General features: G+C 32.9%; 1 protein-coding gene across 6 annotated transcripts in view; it reads left to right on the top strand.

Annotated features, from left to right (window-relative positions):
* The first annotated feature begins 139 nt into the window (after positions 1-139).
* LOC148282847 (uncharacterized) overlaps positions 140-20,831 on the top strand; it is a 66,853-nt gene continuing 46,161 nt past the window's right edge. For 3 of the 6 annotated variants that reach the window (XM_088224445.1, XM_088224449.1, XM_088224448.1), the window contains exon 1: positions 11,315-11,669. Coding sequence is in view for 1 of the 6 variants with exons in the window: in XM_088224452.1 (XP_088080578.1) it covers positions 407-522; positions 7,247-7,422 (292 nt within the window). In the remaining 5 variants the exon portion in view is untranslated. Of the gene's footprint in view, positions 523-7,246; positions 7,423-11,314; positions 11,670-20,831 lie in introns of those variants that run through there. The other 3 variants (XM_088224452.1, XM_088224451.1, XM_088224450.1) reach the window with 3 other exon arrangements.

Here is a 20,831-nt window from a genome sequence, read left to right as displayed (position 1 = left end):
TTTACCTATCTTTTTTTTCATTCATCTATGCTTTTTGTGAATAAATTTCATTACACTACCAGAATAAAAAAATATTTTACCTCAAATTTATCGAACCTACTTATTTTTTTTATCGGGAACATTAATTGATAGTGTGTGTTGCCAGTGCCATGCTGAAATCTCAAAAGTTGACAGCTGGCTAGTGTTTACGATCATGATTTTATTAATAATTTGCGAATGTTTTAGTTTTATGTTAAAACGTAATATTATTTGAAACTAATGATCCTATAGTGGCATTCATATTTATGCGCAGTTCAATCTAGAACATCTCTGTAAATCAACAAAGGAGATGCCAGTTTTGAAACCTTGACATAACCTGAGCTTTTAATGTTTTGAGTATGATTTGTCCCCTATTCTTATTTATACCATGTCGCTTAGTTCAAACAATAACAAGGAAACGTTTAAGTTGCTGGACGTGTCCAGCGAAACGGACTCTGATGTACTGCAACTAGAAATCGTGCCAAGAAAGAGAAGATTGAACAGGTAAGACAGGGGAACGATAATACTATTATTTTATGCACACTGGACACTTCAGGCTATGTTAAATGGCCTCAGTCTAAGGAAAAACAGTAACTTTGAACTAAACCAATGTATCCTTATTATCTTTGTTGTATGAATACTTAGGATTATAAATATTATTCTATTCTACTGCTACCATCACGCTATTTCACCGTAGGGGTAGGCAAAGAGGATAGACCGCCACACATGTCTATCCTGACATTTATTCCTAGCTTCTTCCACGTCATACATCTTGTCGTACATCTCTTTCGGTTGTGTCTGCTTTTGACGTGACAGACTTGAGATTTCGATTTATCTGATCATGCCACGTCTTTCTTGGTCGTGCACGTCCTATCTTACCATTTATTCTAGCCCCATAAATTTGTTTTACCATTCTTTCATCATCCATTTGTTCTACATGACCAAACCATCTTAGTGACCCTTTCATACATTGATTTCCCACACATTCTCGTAAGCGACCGCATTCGCTCTGCTTTCATCCTTCCTTTGCCAGTTCCATATTTCACTTCCATACATGAGTGTTGGGACTAAAATCTCATTGTACACTGCCAGTCTATCTTCTTTTATTAGCAACCATTCTAGGCATCTTTTAATCACTGTCTTCTGTTATCAATAATCGTGTAGAGTCAGATTCGTTTGATGATAAATTCAACACTATCGTCACTATTCACTGTCACTTATCTGTTTAGGCAAACATTAAATTGTTATCATAGCATTGTTTGTATTTATGTTGTAAAGTAACATAGAAGTAAATTCTCAAAATTTATGATGTGCGGTTTGAATTATTGTAAAGTAACTTATTTTTTAATATAAGTTATACATTAAAAGGACACTTTTACTATCCTTTTACTTGTTCCTTTTTTGCATTTATATTTATTTAAAATGCTGTTTTAACACTGCAATATTTCATAGTCCCTGGACTGGTACCCGAAGCGTGAGACTAATCAACTTATCTTCGTGTAACAAAAATGTTCAAGATATCCTGCGTTTGGTGTACCAATGCAGTGCCCTATGCATCATTAGGTGCAGAAAGGGAAATATAATATTAAAATAGTATGTTTCGACTTTTTTAAATTTTTTAAATGTATAGAACTACTTAAGATAATATTTTGTTATATAGATATTTACCAGTCTGAAGATGCCCGTTAGATGGTGAAAACACTAATTTTTATTCTTAGAGGTGGAGGTCAGTGCTATTCAAGCTCCTTACGTCAATGCGACCTGTGAATATCTATTGTGACGGGTGTCCAAGAATAGTTCTCGCCCTCCAAGCCCAGGTCTATAAAGAGCCTGGCTGCTGTGTGGAAGGCGAGAGTTTACATTTTGCTAAATCTCCCCCTCCAAGCCTAGATCCGTAAAGTATCAGGCTATTAGATAAGGGGCGAGCTCTTTAACATCCTCAGGTTTAACCAGTACTCTCCCGAGGATGAGGCTCCTTATATGATATAAATCATCACATTCACATAGAATGTGTATAGGTGTTTCCTCATTTGCACTGCATAATCTACCATCTGAAAACGCTAATTGGCCAAATAAATAAGTGGGAGTGTACCAAGTATTTTAAATTTAGAACTTCAAATATAAGTCATTATGGACATAACGATATATGACATAAATCAAATATTAAAGTATACTTTTTCTAACCATTATTCACAATTAATACTGCAATGAGGCAGTTCAGTGTTAGGGGAAATTGGATATGAAAAATGTTTCCTACACATGGTAATAATTAGACCATTTATTTATTTAAATCTTCAAGTACAAATAATAAGTACCTTGGCGGACTTATTGCTAAAAGCAATATCTTCCAGCCACCCAAAGCACAGACTGGTTAAAAGAACAGTTGGTCAATAATTTATACTAAAAACAAAATATATCAAAAGATACGTACATGAAAAAACCTAATTAAATTGATTCTAAACGAAAATATGAAACTAATTATTCATAGATGGCGCTTTTATAATTTTTTATTGAAAAATGCCATTTTTACATATATTTTCAACGGACATTTTACAAAACTTGGTTTGCGGAAACTTTACACTATATTGATTGTAACAAATACCATAACAATATAATTTAGGTCCTTTTCTTAAAATGGTGTACAAAACAAAAAATGAGATAAGTTATTTTTTGTTTTGTACACCATTTTGTGAAATAATAATTAGTTTCATATTTTTGTTTAGAATCTCCTTAATTAAAAATAGCAGCTGCTTTACAATTGGGAGATAAGGCTCGCACAGATAAACTTAAATAAAAGTACGTAATGTTATACATATTAAAGGATGAAGAATGTGGAATCAGGTGAGTTTGGAAGGAAATAGGAAGAGGAACCAGGAAAAAAACATTTTTTTTAGTTTTATTAAAAAAATGAAAACAATGAAATGAAGGGAGGTTAGGATTTCAAGAATATAGTTTCAGATAAATAATAATATTTAATTGTACGGCGGCTCAGAAATGAATGAAAAAATGAATTAAAAAAACTTTGTAACTACGTCGTTTGTCGATCGATACTACATAGATCGATGACGCGTCAAATTATTTTACCAAAAATCTAGAACACAACACATTGTATCGTCGGGCCTATGCTAAAATTGCAAATTTGCATTTTTGAGTTGTACCACTAAAATTCATTTTAAATAGAGCACACACTATTGAATGGCAAATTTGAAATTGTGTAACAGGACCAAGATCTGACCACCTACCATTTTACCAATCTGACTAAATGCCCACCTATGCAATGCCAAATTCACAAATATTTCTTTCGAGACTTTGGCATTGAATACATTTTTCCTTGTTTGCCTAATTTACTTTGCTAAAATGGCAAACATGGTAAATTTGAGATTCCAGTGCCTCTGATTGAATGTTATCTATAACGCATTGTTTAAAAATGCGCGTCTTAAATCATACTTTTTTGTCTTATACTTAGATTCAATAATAAAGTCTTATTTTATTTTATCTCTAATTCTTAATATTATATATATATTTATATTTTCGACACTTGACACTTATGCAATATTTACACACATGTCCACCCTCATTCCAATATAACACCCACTCACCCACCCTCTCACTCACTTACACTCACACAAACACACTAGTATGTATTGTACGTGTATTTAATGTATTTCTGTGGATATCTGTCATTGGTTTTATTCTCTGTATATTTTATTTGTTATATTTTTGTTACATGTATTACTGTTGACATCCCCAATAAATAAATAAAATGAAAAAAAATGAAAAATTGTTTTCAGGCGTTGCCTAGTATGTGAAATAATTCAGTCAGATGAAACTCTTCACAACAATAAAAGTTTCAGCTCTTTAACTTCACTAAAATCAACAAATGGAAGAATTGAAGAAATATGGATGTTCAAACATAGGCAAAATGGTGAATGTTATACAGTGTGTAAAGTGGCCACTTAAACCAGCCAATGGCAGGTTATAAGCCCTGTAAATGCCTAGACTGCCATATTCCCTTATTTAAGGTATTCTCCATCCCTGTTGTAATTTATTAATCTTTTGTTTTCGTTTTTTGGTAAAAAAAATTATTATTTAAATGATTTTTTTTATTTCAATTTATGTACTTAATACTTATTCAATAGTTTTAATGTTAATAAAGTGAAAAAAATAATACGAAAACTCCACGTAAAATACAAATAATTATTATTTTCGTTTTTTCTCTTTATTTTATATACAAAAAAAATTCTTGTGTATATTCGAAATTATGTAACTTCAAATTACTGAATAACTATAACATATGAAAATACATGTCAAATAAAATCTACTCTTAGGTCAGCATTTGATTCAGGAAGAGGAAAACTTGTCGAAATCCGGCGCTTCCCAAACACTAGATTTGGAGATCGTGCTTTTGCCGCCGCCGGCCCCTCTGCCTGGAACCAATTGCCTTCAAACTTACGAATCATCGACAGTCCCAGTCAGTTCAGATCCCAACTAAAATCCCACTTCTTTAGACTATGATACCCTCAATGTTAAATCTGGAAACATAATACATCACTTAAGTTTAGTTAGAATGTAAGTTTAGGTATACAATTGTAAAGCGTCCTTGAGGTGATTTTTTACAAAAATTGCGCTATATAAATCAGCCGAATATTATTATTATTATATAAACAGTGTAAGTCACTCTCCAAGCACAAGAACTAGTCTCTCTTTTGACACAGTTATAAGATTAACTAAATATTTAAATGTAGATTGTAATAGAAAAAAAAAACATGTGTTATTTCATGTAACTCTATTAATTAATCAATAATAAAAAAATCATTTCCAACATATCTTACAATGCCAAAATGTGAAAAAAAATCCGTGTTAAATAATTTTATTTTTTCATCAGTCTTTTTAATCAATAGGTTTTTTATATACTATTTAGCTATATGAAACTAGTTTAGTGACAATTTACATAAATACATTTATGACATCAGTTCCAAACTTCAAACCTCAATATGATGTTTTTACTCATTCGCGACTTTTGCATTGACCCGACAATATTATACAAGACCAGCATTATTACGTAAAGGACGTTAACTTTTATTAGTGAAATCAAATGACAAATTAGCCCCGCCAACTTCATCCCTGCCATAGAGACGTCAGGAAAAAAATACCGTGATCTTTATAAGGACCACAGGGTATGGTAACATTCAGATCAGGGTTCAGTGATCGGTGTTCACCTAGTCACATCATCCAGTTGGATTCAGCTCTTGCTGTCCTGTATAATATTTAATACGTAACAAATACATATCGAACATTAACATCATTTCTTCTGCCATCTCCCAACTGGCGTAGGAGCTCCCTTATCAACACCTACAAAAATCCTACGGATTACCGTCATTAGACCCCGACATGATCCGACGCGATGTTGATAAATATACTTGAAAATATATTAAAAAAAGATTTATTAGTAATGTTTATCATGTTGTCGGTAATGGTAAGCGCGTTTGCCTACCATGCAAGAGGTCTCGGGTTCGATTCCCGACACGGTTGATATGAAATATTTATTTAAAAGGATCTAGTGATTTCACACTAGAATATTTCATAGTCCCCGGACTGGTACCTGAAGCGTAAGACTGATCATCTTACCTTCATGTAACCAAAACATGATCAAGATACGCTGCGATTGGTGTACCAATGCAGTGCCCTATGCACCATTAGGTGCGGAAAGGGAAAAATGAATAATAAATTATTGTTTATCAGATCAGGTTGTGTGCTACACAAATAACATTAACCGTAATGATGGATTTTGTAATGCGATCCGAAAAGTTGGTAAAAAATGCAAACACAGGGCATGATAACACAGAAAAACTCGTTGCATATATGTATGTATATTTTTCTCATTATAAGCGGGCAGCCTTTGCCAATTAATTACTCGTGTATGGCTCTTTGTCTTCGTCAATGAGGAACTTCAGCCCCACGGGAAATTGGATACAAAAAATGTTTTCTTGCGCGGGGTAAAAATTAGAGCATTAAATTGTAGAGCAAAGTTTCTTGAAAATGTACGGAAAAAATAATAAAAACGCACTACTTCGAATGACGTCACTGGTTCATGAGAATCAACCTATGATCTGAGAGCTATGGAAGTTTTCTGGTTGTCGCTTCTGGACCAATGGGAAGAACTGAATGAGAATAAGCGGAAATAAACCTCTGACGTTTCATGCGGAGTTATTTTAGAAATACAAATCTTTAAAAAATCGTAGCGCTGATAATACGATATATAAAAATTGAAAAAAAAAATTGACTTTGTTTAATTTAATTTTATTTTATTTCATTGGAAAGCCAACAGACATTTATAAATTTATAAGATACAATTATACTATAAATACATATCATAAAGTCTAATTAGAGGCTTCCACATAATATTGTTATTGTAAATGTTGTCACATAAAAACTATACATAGCATAAAATAACTAATTATATAACGACTCAGCTCTCTGCTACAAACGGAAGATGAGTCTTATAGATTTTAATGTTTAGTATTACTAATATTATTATTGTTATTATTGGAGCACATAAGGGAATTTGCTTATGTGTGCCCTACTTCAAAGTTTAAAGTTACTGTAATATTAGTATCATTTAGCCTCTTTGAAAATAAACAGAAACAATTAATACTAAACTAGGTACTACCAGAATACACACTACATAGACACCACATCTTATACACATCACTCCATACACCTCACTCCACGCACTACATTTCATACTCACAACAATAAAAACACAATCGCTAGTAAATTCACACAAAGCACAAATTTTTCTTACATCTTGTTGTACTGTTAGATAGTTGTTTCATATATTGTGTTGTGTGCGTAATTGGTGCTGTGTTAGGTTTATTTTTTGTTCGTAATATTGTCTAGATTTATATTAACATAGCACTGTGTGCACAACATTAAATTTAAACAAATAAAAAAATTAAACTTATAATATTACTAGAAATGTAAATGTAAAACATGTTATTCAAAATATATCTACTTTTGAACATTGGTCACACAGTTTCACATTATAATATATAATACAACTATAGTACATAACCTGCATAATATAGGCTGCGGATTCAAGGCGCAACATCATAACTTGAATTAATTTAATTTATTATTATTAATTTACTTGAATTAATTAAGTCTATTAACAAATAAAATTAAAAAAAGAACCACTGAACTTCCTCATTATTTGATTTGTTTTCAGATCTCGCAGGTCTCGCAACAAGGCCCCCTCGACGCAAACGCGGTCGGAGCAGTGGGGGCAGCGCGCTGCTGTGCTGGCCGCCAGCGCTGCGCTCCTGGCCTGGCTAGCCGCACTGTCTTGGGCCGCGGCCGCCCTGGCCGCCGACACCCACCGGTTGGACGCCGCCCTGAGAGAAGGTAAGACGCTATATTATTGCTAAATTAATTAACTGTACAAAATACTGTAAATTGATGTAATTGAATTAATAAAATATACCGTAATGGAAACGGATTTTTGTAACCGAGTTCAATACAAGTTAATATTGGGACATTCATATATCGTGGGTATACTGGCAAAAAACGTTAACTCGAAATATGCAGATTTGACTTAATGATGCAGTTTTGTAAAGTTTTTAAAAATTCAATATGGGATTGCCCAAAACTGTTATTTCTCATCAACTTTAGGGTTCTTGGAAGAATTACTAGATAGGTGCCACTGTTTTGTAGCAACTATTCACGGACAGTGTATACTTGTAATGCCGTATTTAGCAGACTCCAGGAACTCGGATATATTTATTCTCACGTATCGGATATATTTCATGTAATATAATAATAATAATAATAATAATGATATTTGGCTGATTTATGTAGCGCCATTTTTGTAAAAAATCACCTCAAGGGCGCTTTACAATTGTATATCTAAACTTACATTCTAACTAAACTTAAGTGATATATGATATTTCCAGATTTAAAATTGAGGGTATGATAGTCTAAAGAAGTGGGATTTTAGTTGGGATCTGAACTGACTGGGACTGTCTATGATTCGTAAGTTTGAAGGCAATTGGTTCCAGGCAGAGGGGCCGGCGGCGGCAAAAGCGCGATCTCCAAATCTAGTGTTTGGGGAGTGCCGGATTTTGACAAGTTTTCCTCTTCCTGAATCAAATGCTGACCTAAGAGTAGATTTTCTTAGACATGCATTTTCCGTAATACAAAGGTCCGATAGGTATTTTGGAGCCATTTCATGAAGGGATTTGAATACTGTCCAGCACAGCTTGTATTTTATTCTCTTTGGGCTTTTTAACCAGTGCAAATCTCGAAGATGTTGTGAGATGTGAGAATATTTGTATTTACTCCCGTAATAAGCCTTGCTGCTGCATTGAAAGCAGATTGAAGTTTATTAGTTTGATATTTTGGGATATTTGCATATATTATATTACAGTAATCTAGACACGAAACGACATAAGCATTTACAAGAGCTTTAGTTAGATCCATAGGAATATTTCTCCGCACGGATTTGATCTGTCGGAGATGGAAGAAACCAGCACTTACCGTTTTATTGACCTGAGAATGAAGAGAAAGATCTGAATCTAAATGAACACCCAGTAGTTTAACATTTGTACTAGGGGTAAGATCACAACCTGTGATTGAAATTGGAGATTGGTCTAAAAGGTGTTGTCGCTTTTTTGTCGCTGTCAATAGAAGCTCAGTTTTAGATGGATTGAGTTTGAGTCTGTTTGATGACATCCAGTTGTTGACGGTTTGGACGCATTGAGACACACAGACAGATTTTTTAAATTGTTTATATCTTGAGGAGAGCAGTAAAAATAGATTTGATGGTCATCCGCATAACAGTGAGATGTAGAGTGAGGTTCCTATGGAACAAACCTTTGGAACTTTTTCAAAGACCGTGAATGGAAATCAAACCATTAGTATAATTATTATATGAAACAGTACTTAGTTTACAGTACAGTAGTTTTTATTCTCTGCAGAGCGAGGTATCCTATTCTTAACCTTCCCGTTATACGGTCCGATGGGAGGCTCTCCTTATGCACCTGAAGCATACAACACTTTCCGTAAATATCCTCCACTCTAAAACATTAAACTCTCTGAAAAGTTCGGTAGTTAAGAAGAAAGATGGATGACATAGTATTATTCATAATTTTTTTTGTAAAACATTTAGGGGTCTTAAATGAGCGTTGAAAGCCCCTCCCCATCCAACTATTGCATATTGAATAATTGACTACTAGAGCATAATAAACTGTCTTCAATTGATCCGTCGATAGGATACCTCTTCTCTTACCTATTATATTATTCAATTTAAAAATAAAAAAATCACTATTAAAACAATAAAAAATCTCCTCTAAGTTTTAAAAATATGTGGAATAATTTTCTTAGTCTTTTGCACATTGAATCTATTTATTCTTTCCATTTGATATTTTGATCGATTATTATTCCCAGATTTTTTTATTAGAATTTTCGATCAAGGGAACACATTGAGAAGGACAGTTTGTATGGTCCCCGCAGTTTCTGTCATGATATTTAAGGTTTATTTATATAGTTTAATGTAAATGCAAGGTAGTGGATTTTTTCTGAATTCATTGTCAAGTAACTTTGAACAAATCATTCTTTAAAAACTTTTAAGTCTATATTGGCCACTTTATTAACATCATTCCAAATTTTTTCATTGAAAATCATTACAGTATCGTCAGTATACATATTACAAAAAAACGTATCCATAACTCTATGAGGCCAATAGCCCTGTGTTGAGTTTGGATACAACATAATGGAAAGAAATATGAGTACCAATGTACCTTAGTTTAATAAAAATTTTGTACCTTAATTTAGTCTAAATTTCAGAGGCGTAATCCGGCGGCCGAAAAAATATAAAACTTTTAAGTATTTTTTTTACCAGAAATGCATTAGAAAATTATTGTTTTTATTCAATGTTTATTTACTTTATTTTTTAATAGCGCTATTTTGAAAGAACGGCGCGTCGTTTGAAAATGGCAAAATCGTATGATTTCTTTACTTTTTATCAGATTCTTAGTCTAAATTTAGAGAGTCGAATGAAAGAATTACATTCTATTTACATAAAACTTTTAAGTAAATAAATACCTAAAAAAAAATTTTTTTTCTAATGCTAATTTATTTATTTTTAATACGCGATTTTGAAAAAAAAACTCGTTTTATAATGGCAAAATCGTATGATTTCCTTACTTTTCGTGCGTTTTACTAGACTACAGCCTTAACCATCGATAGGTAAAAGGTCTCAAAGAATAAAAAGAGGACTTGCTTACTAAAAAGTATAAAGTATACTTGTCTTTTTAAAAAATCGTAGATTAACGAATATAAACCGTCTGGCGCAGCATTAGGGTTTCTCTGTAAAGAAAATTCGTAAGGAGCGGGTATAAAATTACCCGTTTTGGAAGGGTGCGACCGCGCCCCGTACTAACCTCGGTACGTTGACGTGGTAGCTCAAATTTTACATTTCAGCATGTTTCACAATTAAACATTATCTTTATAAATATGTCGATAAATATTAAATTTAAGATGTTTTATATGTTTTTATATTATTTAATCATTTTTTGTAACATACTAAGAGGCTTAAAATACAATGGATGGAATAGTTTATTAATTGTGTTTTTTTTTTATCAACCTTTTTTCGCTTGTTCATTGGCGTCGTTTTTTTTTTTTTAAATATGTGAGTTGCATTATTTTCTTTTTACCTTGCTTGTAATGTACAAGGTTTATATTTACTTCAAAGGGATAGTTATTTATTTGTTTTCTGTAAATACAAAATTTGAATGGTTGGGTCATTGTGCTGTCCTTCAAATTCCTATTCACACTAGAACAATAGGTCCGAAGCTAGGACAAGACAGCATTGTCTGTTAAAACTGTTGTTGTTTAACATGTATGTAGTGCAAATGTGTCGTCTGCCTTGTGGTGTAGTGATTAGCGCGTGTGCATACCGTGCAAGAGGTCTCGGGTTCGATTTCCGACATGGTTGACATTAAATATTTATTTGGAAATGTGTTCTTACACTAGAATATTTACTAGCCCCTGGACTGGAAAATGAAGCCTAAGACTGATTATCTTACCTCCATGCAACAGAAATGATCAAGATACGCTGCGATCGGTGCACCGATGCAGTGGCCTATGCACCGTCGAGTGCGGAAAGTGAAAGACGATGATGATGCAGTGTGAAACAATTATTATCGGAAAAGTCGCGAGTCCGTATCAACGCACCTGCGCGCGCAGGCTTATCCCCGTATACGGGTGCACCGATTTCCGCGCAGCCTGTGTCCATCTCCGCCGCCAACCTCCAATGAGCGACCGGCGGAACCAGCGAACCAGTCGTTTTCCCGCCACCGGCGCTAGCGTCGTCCGTCAGAATCCCGCCGCCTCCTACGTTTCTGACGACATTTTACATTATTACATTATTGTTATTTGTTTTTTCCGGTCCGAATAAGTGAACTCGAACCCCCGTGTCGGTGTGTTTTTGTACGAAAGAGTGTACGATATTTTCGGTTGTGATTCTTGTGCATTATTTGTGAGAAAACAGTGTTATTTTTGCTCGATTGATTTAACCCTTTTAAGTGTGTATACGTTTTGACATCGAATAATTGTGAACTACCGTAAATCATTTATCTCGATTGATTATTTTGGTAATATCTTTTAAATCGATAGGGTTATCGTATTTTTTGTTTATTTCAGCTTTGAATTCCAGTTTACGAGTAAGAATATAAGTAAACTCATATAATATAATATTTTTGTCACCATTTTCAGTCTGTGGGTTATTTTTTTTATGTTTCAAAACATCCTTTAAAAATATTTACGAAGTATTAAAAAATTATGTATAAATTATTATGTGTGCTTACTTGTACTAAATTCGCACATACTTTTACGGTGTGAACGTTTTTAAATTGAATTTTATCACAAATATTTTTATTGTTATTTTCAATTTATGGATTTGATATCTTTACACTTTTAATCAATCAAATTATCTATAAATATAATAAATCTCAAATCTGTTAAATAAATGATAATATTAATAAAAAATCGTTACCTGGTGAGATAAAAAGTATGTGCATTGCACAAGTTTTTTTTTTTCGGTTCCATGAACCTTTTCCATAATTACAATAAAACCAGTGAAATAAAAATACAACATAAAATAGCATAATATTAAAAAAGAACTAAAACATCGAAATAAGTATACAATGGTACACAGTATTCATCAAAAAAATGAAAATATTACATCTGTAACAAATATAAATATTTACCTAAATAAAATAAAGGTAAATTAAAGAAAATAGCAGTTAACATAATTATTAATAAGGATATTACAACAGAGGTGAAGAACATTTTAGAGAAGGTAATATATAAGTCTCGGCATCTACAGGGCTTATGATCTGTCATTGGCTAGTTTAAGTGGCCACTTTAAAATAAATTATATAAATATAATCATAATACAAATATAAGGTAAAAAAAACAATCTGTTTATGTCTCTAAAAATTATTGTGCCCCTGGAAATATTGATTTTCACAACAGAGTTGATAAGTATAGGGTCATTTAATAAGAGTAATTGAATTAATGAACTTTGAACTTAAAATATAAAACAAATTTTATTCATATATCATGTTAAATAATATTTGATGTTTTAAAGATAATGTCGGTCAAATATCGACCACAGAGTTGTTTAATCCGAGGTCCAATTTTCATTAGTTCTCTCGTAAGATGAGCCTGGCAACCCTGGCAACACTAACGAAATGTTCATTTTGTTTTCTTCGGCGATCTGACAGATGGAAAAATAATATAATTTTTTAAGTAATGTATTTGCTACTTACACATTCATTTGCTAATTACACACGAAATGTGATCCCACCCTGTTTCTTTGAGATCCTACCAGTATTACTACACTTTAAAAGGACACAACACGGCAAAGTTGAATGCAAATCAGGAGTTGCGTACTGAGCGACGTCTACAAAGAAACTAATGGGTCAAAACGTAAAACTACTCATTTATGAGTAGTTTAGTCGCCTTCTGTTTGATGCTCGTATTCGGTTTCTGGACTATTCTGAATTTTATGCATCATGGTATATATAAATATTAATCCTAAATAATAATACATTTTATAAAATAATTAAAAACGCAAGAGTAAAGAGTGAAAACAAAAGTAAAGAACTAATCATTCTTTGAATTTTCTACTATCAATTATTTTTCAAAACGCAGGACTTAATCATCAGCGGCGTGGTATAAAATACATCTAAATCATCACTGTATTGATTTGCAAGTCGCTGCATGAGAATAATAAAGTGATTTTTATAAAATTATTACCAATAAACCTTTTAATGATTAATTTATGACCTTACGATCCATTGTGATAGAGATTATGTTGTAAGTAACAGATATAAAATGGTAACTGAACATTTTTTCTGAAAAAATAACTATAAAATAAAATATTATTCCGATAAAAACTTTGGTTCCTGAAAAAGTTTTTCAAAAAACATTTTCAACGATATTTTGAGATTGTCTAAATTATTGTAGACAAGAACTGGATTCAACCCCCTCGAGTTATTACAACAGAGAAAAATAACATTTTATTTCAAGTCTAGGCATTTACAGGGCTTATGACCTGTCATTGCCTGATTTCAGTGACATTCGCCATTTTGCCTATGTTCGATTATTCTATGTTTCTATTTCTAGTTTTATGCTAGAAATAAGTAGTTTTTTTTACTCGACAGTATAACATACACCTTTATTAATTTTAAATTGTACAAAAAGTCTTATTTCCTTCCTATTATAATAATTATTTTTTTATTATTTTTTTTATTTAAAGTTTACCACTGGGAATATTCCTCTGTAGTTTTGCGGTCTGGCTATGAAACACTGATTAAATTGTGCATAGAAATTAAAATAAAATTACTTCCCTTAAAACAATGCTTTAATTAAAATCAGAACGACTTCGATGTTGCCAAGAAAAATTCGTTATAGTGAAATATTCCTAAAAAAATATTTTTGCCATAGGTCTCGTTCGATTCCCGACACTGTTGATAAGAAATATTTATTTAAAAGGGTGTTTTTACACAAGAATTTTTCACTGTCCCTGGACTGGCACCTGAAGCGTAAGACTGATTATATTACCTTTATGTTACAAAAAAAATATCAAGATACGCTGCGGCTGGTGCACTTATGCAGTGCTCTATGCACCATTAGGTGCAAAAAGGGAATGATGATGATGAAAAAAATATTTTGTTAGCATTTTGTTTAAAAAATAGACTTAGTCCACTAATTTATTTATTTATCAAAATTATTAAGTCCTTCTGAACTGCATAAAATTCAGTTCGTCAGCAGGTGCTTATAGTTAAGTTCTAATATATATATAATAATAATAATCATTATTTATTAACAAAAATAACAATTACTTTATCTACTACGTACACACTTAGGTAATAGATTTATCTGGATCATGTCTAGTCTGCCTAACTAGGTACAACCTGTTTTAAGGCAGACATTTTTATGCAAAAATAAACATTAACCTTACTACTTACTAATTAATTTACTATACAGTTATACATTATTAATATATTATTTAAGAATGTATTTTGAATGTAAGTAAATTTTCCGAATTTTTTTACCTAAACCCAGTAACCATTTAAAAAAAAAAAATTAAATTGAATCCGGGTTATGGTTTTGCAATTTTTGGGTAACATATTGAATATTTTGGGGCCCAGAAACCTGAAATTTCTTTGCCCGAATTCAGAGTTTGTGATAGACCCCATGACCCATCCTCTAGTTTGACTTCTGGTAGTGTGGGAGTGTTCCTTTTGGGATTTGGTAGAATAATTTGCTTTGATAATTCGTTAAATACAATCTGAGTGAGAAGAATTCCCTTCCCTCTTTTCATAATCCAATGAAGTGCATATAATGTACTTCTGGATCACATTATTTCAGCACAAAGATGCTGAGGCTACCAGATTACAGACAGCTTCTTCGGGCAGCTTTTCTAACTATTTACATAATATATTAGAGAATTAAACGCGGGAGTCCACTTTTTGCCGTTTTGAAGTTGAAAATTCAGAAATAATCGCAATAAGCGTTTTTAACATAATTATCATTCCCTTTCCGCACCCAATGGTGCATGGGGCACTGCACTGGTACACCAATCGCAGCGTATCTTGATCATTTTCGTTACATGAAGGTAAGATGATCAGTCTTACGCTCCAGGGACTATGAAATATTCTAATGTGAACATCCTTTTAAACCGTCCTTTTAAATAAATTTTTCATATCAACCCCGTCGGGAATCGAATCCGAGACCTTTTGCACGGTAGGCAAACGCGCTGACCATTACCTCACGAGGCCGACAATTTTATACCTGAATAAAACATAAAGTGCACTTTTGTCGTAAAATTGCTTTTAGTTAGTTTTAATGCAAAAAAAATATCAACAGTCTCAGATACGCTATTTAAATATATACTCTTATTAAAATAATAATTATATATTTATCGAACGTTCTTTATAGATTCAAATTTTCTCATTTGGTTCAAAAGTTATGATGTTTTGGAAATTCCACAATCACAAAATCTCATTTTCTGAACATTTTCAGGAATCATTTTCCGAACGTTCACTGTGATTCCCGTGATTTATTATTTAAGCTGCAGATGTATTTTTAATAAGACTTTTTTTTTAAGCCGAATGGTACACACCGTCCGTATCGATTGGACAAATAATATGTAAATAGATATATTATATATCTTTATATATATATATATATATATATATATATACACAATTCTTCTGTACGTGTGATGTCACTAAACTTCTCCTAAACGGCTTAACCGATTTAAGTGCGGTGTTCAGAGAAATGTAGATCTTTGCGCTGCGTGTGTTCGTAGATAAAAATCTTCAATCTAATACGTAAAAAAGAAGTTAGGAGCATAAATCTTTTATTTATCGTTTTACCGGGGTTGCATTCGAAGAGAATACATATACGAAAAAATGTAAGGATGTTGTTTTTTTGTGTATATTTTTTTCGTTTTTGAATTTTACAAACAGCATTCTTTTTTTATGGATCTCAATCAGATTCTTTCCTTAAATTCCTTATAATTTCTACCCATTTAATTCTTTTTACTGGATTTTTGGTAATACTAAATTAATATTAACTGACATTCAATGCATTTTTACTAATCGTATTCCTACATAAGTGCACCCATGTTAGTGAGAAGAGCAGAGTTTGAAATTGGCAAAAAGAATTCCATATTTATAAAATATTTATTTTATGTTTTAGAATTCAACCATAAACAAGTACCTAGGTACCTACTTAAATTCAGTATTTTAATATTAATCATTCATCACGCGTACAGAAAAATTATGTATACGGCTGGTGATATTGTATTTTTTTAAACTTTGCTTTGGGCAACAGCAAATCACCCAATGACGAAACGAAAATATTGAAATGTCGAACTCAATGTCAAATCTTTATATATATATATATATATAATTCCTATGTACGTGTGATGTCACTGAACTTCTTCTAAACGGCTTAACCGATTTACGTGCGGTTTTCAGAGAAATATCGATCTTTGCGCTGTGCGTGTTCGTAGATATAAAAATCTTCAATCTAATATGTAAAAAATAAGTAAGGAGCATAAATGTCTTATTTATCGATCTACCGGGGTTGCATTCGAGGAGAATGCATTTACAAAAAAATGGAACGATGTTGTTTTTTTTGTGTATAAAAAAGTTTGTTTTTGAATGTTTACAAACAGCATTTGTTTTTTGTGGATCTCAATCAGATTTTTTCCTTACATTCCTTATAATTTCTAAACATTTATTTTTTTTTACTGGATATTTGGTAATACTAAAATAATATTTTTTTTTTTTTTAAATATATTTGGACCCCTGTATTTAGTAGCCTTACGTGTCATGTACAAGGCTAAGGTACTCGGAAAAAAAAAGTTTTTTGTTTGTCTTGGAAATGGGATGTTCGATCACTGATTTTGGTTTATTACCTTTATGAGTCCAATCACCATTGTTGCAAAGTTCAAGAACAATGGCGCGTGATAACTACTTTTTACTACAGTGTGGATATCTGTTAAGGATATTCCATCTTTCCTGCATTCTGCTTCAAGATTATGGCGTTGCAAACTGAAAAATGGGCACTGAAATAACAGATGTTCTATACTCTGTAAAGAAATATCATCGCATGGACAATAGTCATCATTCCTTAATTTAAACCTATATAGATAACTTCTCATAGCTCCGTGTCCGGTAAAAATTTGGGTCGTTTCGAAAGTACTTTGGTGATGATGACGGAAGTTTGCTGCATCAGCCAGCGTTGGGAAAAACATTTTAGTGATTTTACCTGCAGAAGAAGCGCGGTAATGATCCTCCCAACGCTGCTGCGTATTTTGTTTTATACAGCGTTTAGCAAAGCTAAGGGGAAATTCTGAGAAGAAAGGTGCCGTTCTTTTACAAGTTGCGGCTCTTGCTCGTTCATCCGCTCTCTCATTTCCTACGATACCAGCATGTCCTCTTATCCAGCATATTTGAATGTTCATCCCTCTTATTTTTAGATGCTTAATTTTACTCTGAATATCTACAATGAATGGATTTACCGACCGAGTATCTGTTATAGCTTGAACGCCCGAACGACAATCTGATAATATTTTTGCAATAACCCATCTCTCTGGTGGTTTCTTTAATAACCATTCGAGAGCTTCTCGTATTGCGAGTAGTTCAGCCTGGAAAACTGAGCAGAAATTATCTAATTTAAATGTTCTGCCTGGTAATTCTTTATCACTCTCAAAAGGAACGAATGCCGCTCCCACTTTTCCGTCGAGCAGGCTACCATCCGTAAAGATTCTAATTTCGTTGGGAGCATAAGGAGGTATATCTTTGTCAAGTAAAAGAATATTTTCGGGAATTCTTTCGCACGGGTGAGGTATTAAACTAAAATAATATTAAATTCAATACATTTTTAAAAATCGTATTCCTACATAAGCACACCCCTCTGTTGGTGAAAATACCGGAGTTCGACGTTAGCAAAAAGAATGCCAAATTTGAAAAAATATTTATTTTATGTTTTGGAATTCAACCATAAACAAGTACCTAGGTACCTACTTAAATTCAATATTTGAATATTAATCATTCATCACGCGTACAGAAAAATTATGTATACGGCTAGTGATATTGTATTTCTTTTTTACTTTGCTTTGGGCAACAGAAAATCACCCAATGCGAAACGAAAATATTGAAATGTCGAACTCAATGTCATATATATACATAGTTTATCGAAAACTCGAAAAAAAAAATACGCTTTGTGAACCAGGTTATAGCAGGCAAGCCAACGCTCGGGCAGGAAAACGTTTGTCAAGTCCGCTAGTGTGTAATATAAACTAACTTAAAAATATTTTTAACATGAAATAAAAAATAAACGCTATTTAAAGTATTTTCTAGAAATCTACTGAAGTTTGCGAAAATGTACTAAAGAATAGACAAATAATAAGGATACCTATTTCTTTTTTGTAAGTTTTTTTGCTTATGCCGCTGTGCAGTCAGGCGAAGTATCCTTGTCGCAAGATAAATACATTCGAGGCAATGGATAATTGTCTGTCACCAAGTGGCAATGAGACGGTCTTGGAACGAATGGAAAACATTTTTATTATGTATTTGACTTATATCGAAAGACTTTTTGTCTTCCTGTCCTTAAACCTACCCTCACACCCATATACAATCACACACATATTCACATACCTACCAAAACCACACTCCACTTTTTTACACACGCATCCTCACACACAAAAAAAAACTCGCACACATGCACTTCTATAATTGATATTTAACTGAACTGGATTTTTATAATTGTATTTATGTGAAAAACTGATTTGGCTTTATTTTATGTTTTTTTTATTATGTTGTGTATATTTCTTTGTATTGCTGTTGTTTTTCTTAATAAACAAAATTAAAACTTCCTTTTTGTGTGACAAATCTTCAAATGATATAAAACTAGCCACAATATTTAGAATATGCGAGAAATATAACTATAGGTCGATATTTTTCATATCAATGTACACGGTTGTGGTCCTGTGGTAGAATTTTGGACTCACGGGCCAAAGGTCCGAGGTTCGAATCCCAATCTACCGCAACTCGATTTCCATTTTTCCAGCACAAGTTATTGACGACTTTCAGGAAATGAGCTGAAAGTTTTAGTATCTCTGTAAATAATATTATGTTAACTTAACTTTTTCTCTTTTATAAAAATAAAATAATAAAGCGCCATATCACAATAGTATAATTGTTCCTTTTATCCACGCAGCATGGTGCATAGGGCACTGCATTGGTACTCCACAAGCAGCGTATTTTTTAATATTTTATGGATCATTTTGGTGTTATGCACACCGATGGGTTTTTTCGGTTTGAAAAAAAAAGTGTTATGGAGAAGGCGTGGAATGAAAAATATATACATATTTTTTAAAAACTAAAGTAAAATTAATCGGGTCACATAAAGCCTTAAATGCATTGAAAACCCAAAATATAACTTGGACATATTTGGCACATCATGCACTTTTGAATATAACATTCTTGCGCGATAGCTTTCTTGAAAATAGAGAAAAAATACATATTCACTTTTATGCTTCAATCCAATATATTTTATGCTATAATCTTAAAAATCTTGATATTATATAAAATATTCTTAAAAATTTCTTTTGGATTAGAGCGGAAAAAAATCACAAAGGAAATGTCGTATATTTATTTATTTTTAAACATGCAAGTTTTTATTTAATATTTTGTGTTCATTGTAAAAATAATTCAAACAGTGTAATTAAAATGCACAGTACAAATTATTTTGGAGAAAATATGTATTCACACGTATTGATAAACAATAAAGAAAGCACATTTAGTCAAAATTGGATATAGCCCTTTTTTAAATCAACATCATGTAGATTTGAAATGCATTTGTGTGAGTTTTGCGAACTCGCCAGCTTTAGTAAAACAACCAGTACTCTGATGACGCGGGACAACTTTTTGAAACATTGAAATATTTCAATAACTATCTCAAAAAACTCCCTAGAGTATGCTATCCAGTACTAGTGTTGCTAAAAAATACTTAATATTATGTATGTGATGTTTCTTTTTTAAGATTCAACATTCTGTTTAATGAAATGTGTACTTGTGTAGGTATATCACGAATCATGATTATGTAATTATTGTGTGACGGGGCGGAAAGGGGGCGTAGTTGCCTCCGGGATCCTGCTTCCCACTCGCCCCCCGCCCAGGGGCGCATCTGCCCCCCGCTCACTCCCCGCCCTCGAGCCTAGGGACGCATCTGCCCCCCACTCGTTCCCCGCCCCCGTCGTATCTCTGTATGCTACATTACGCCCGGCGAGGGCGCCCGCGACAGGATGTCGCCATCGCTAAGTTCTGACCGGGAAATTTTACGATAGTCAGTCAAGAAACTACGACTAACATCACGCCATTTCCCTGAAGGGGTAGAGAGAAAACGGACCGCCACATACGTCTTTCCTGGCATACATTCCTACCTTATTCCACATTCATATATCTTGTCTTGCATGGTGTTCGGTGGTGTCTGCTTTTGACATGACCAGCATTGAGATGTTTGTTTATCTGATCATGCCACATCTTTCTTGGTCGTCCTCGTTCTACTTTAACTGTTTAACCATTCTTACGTGACCAAACGATATAAATGACTTTCTTATTCTCGCCTGATTCGTAACCCTGTCATGCATTGATTTCCTACACATTCATCTTGAGATCGCATTTCAACCGCGCTCTCTCTGTTTTCATCCTTCCTCTGCCGGTTTCACG

This window comes from Micrasema longulum, unplaced genomic scaffold (assembly GCF_059751315.1).
Source record: "Micrasema longulum isolate JH-2025_06_02 unplaced genomic scaffold, ASM5975131v1 h1tg000284l, whole genome shotgun sequence".
Taxonomy (NCBI): Eukaryota; Metazoa; Arthropoda; class Insecta; order Trichoptera; family Brachycentridae; genus Micrasema; species Micrasema longulum.
The sequence above is the reverse complement of the archived record's forward strand: the minus strand, read 5'-3'. Positions and strand labels throughout refer to the sequence as shown.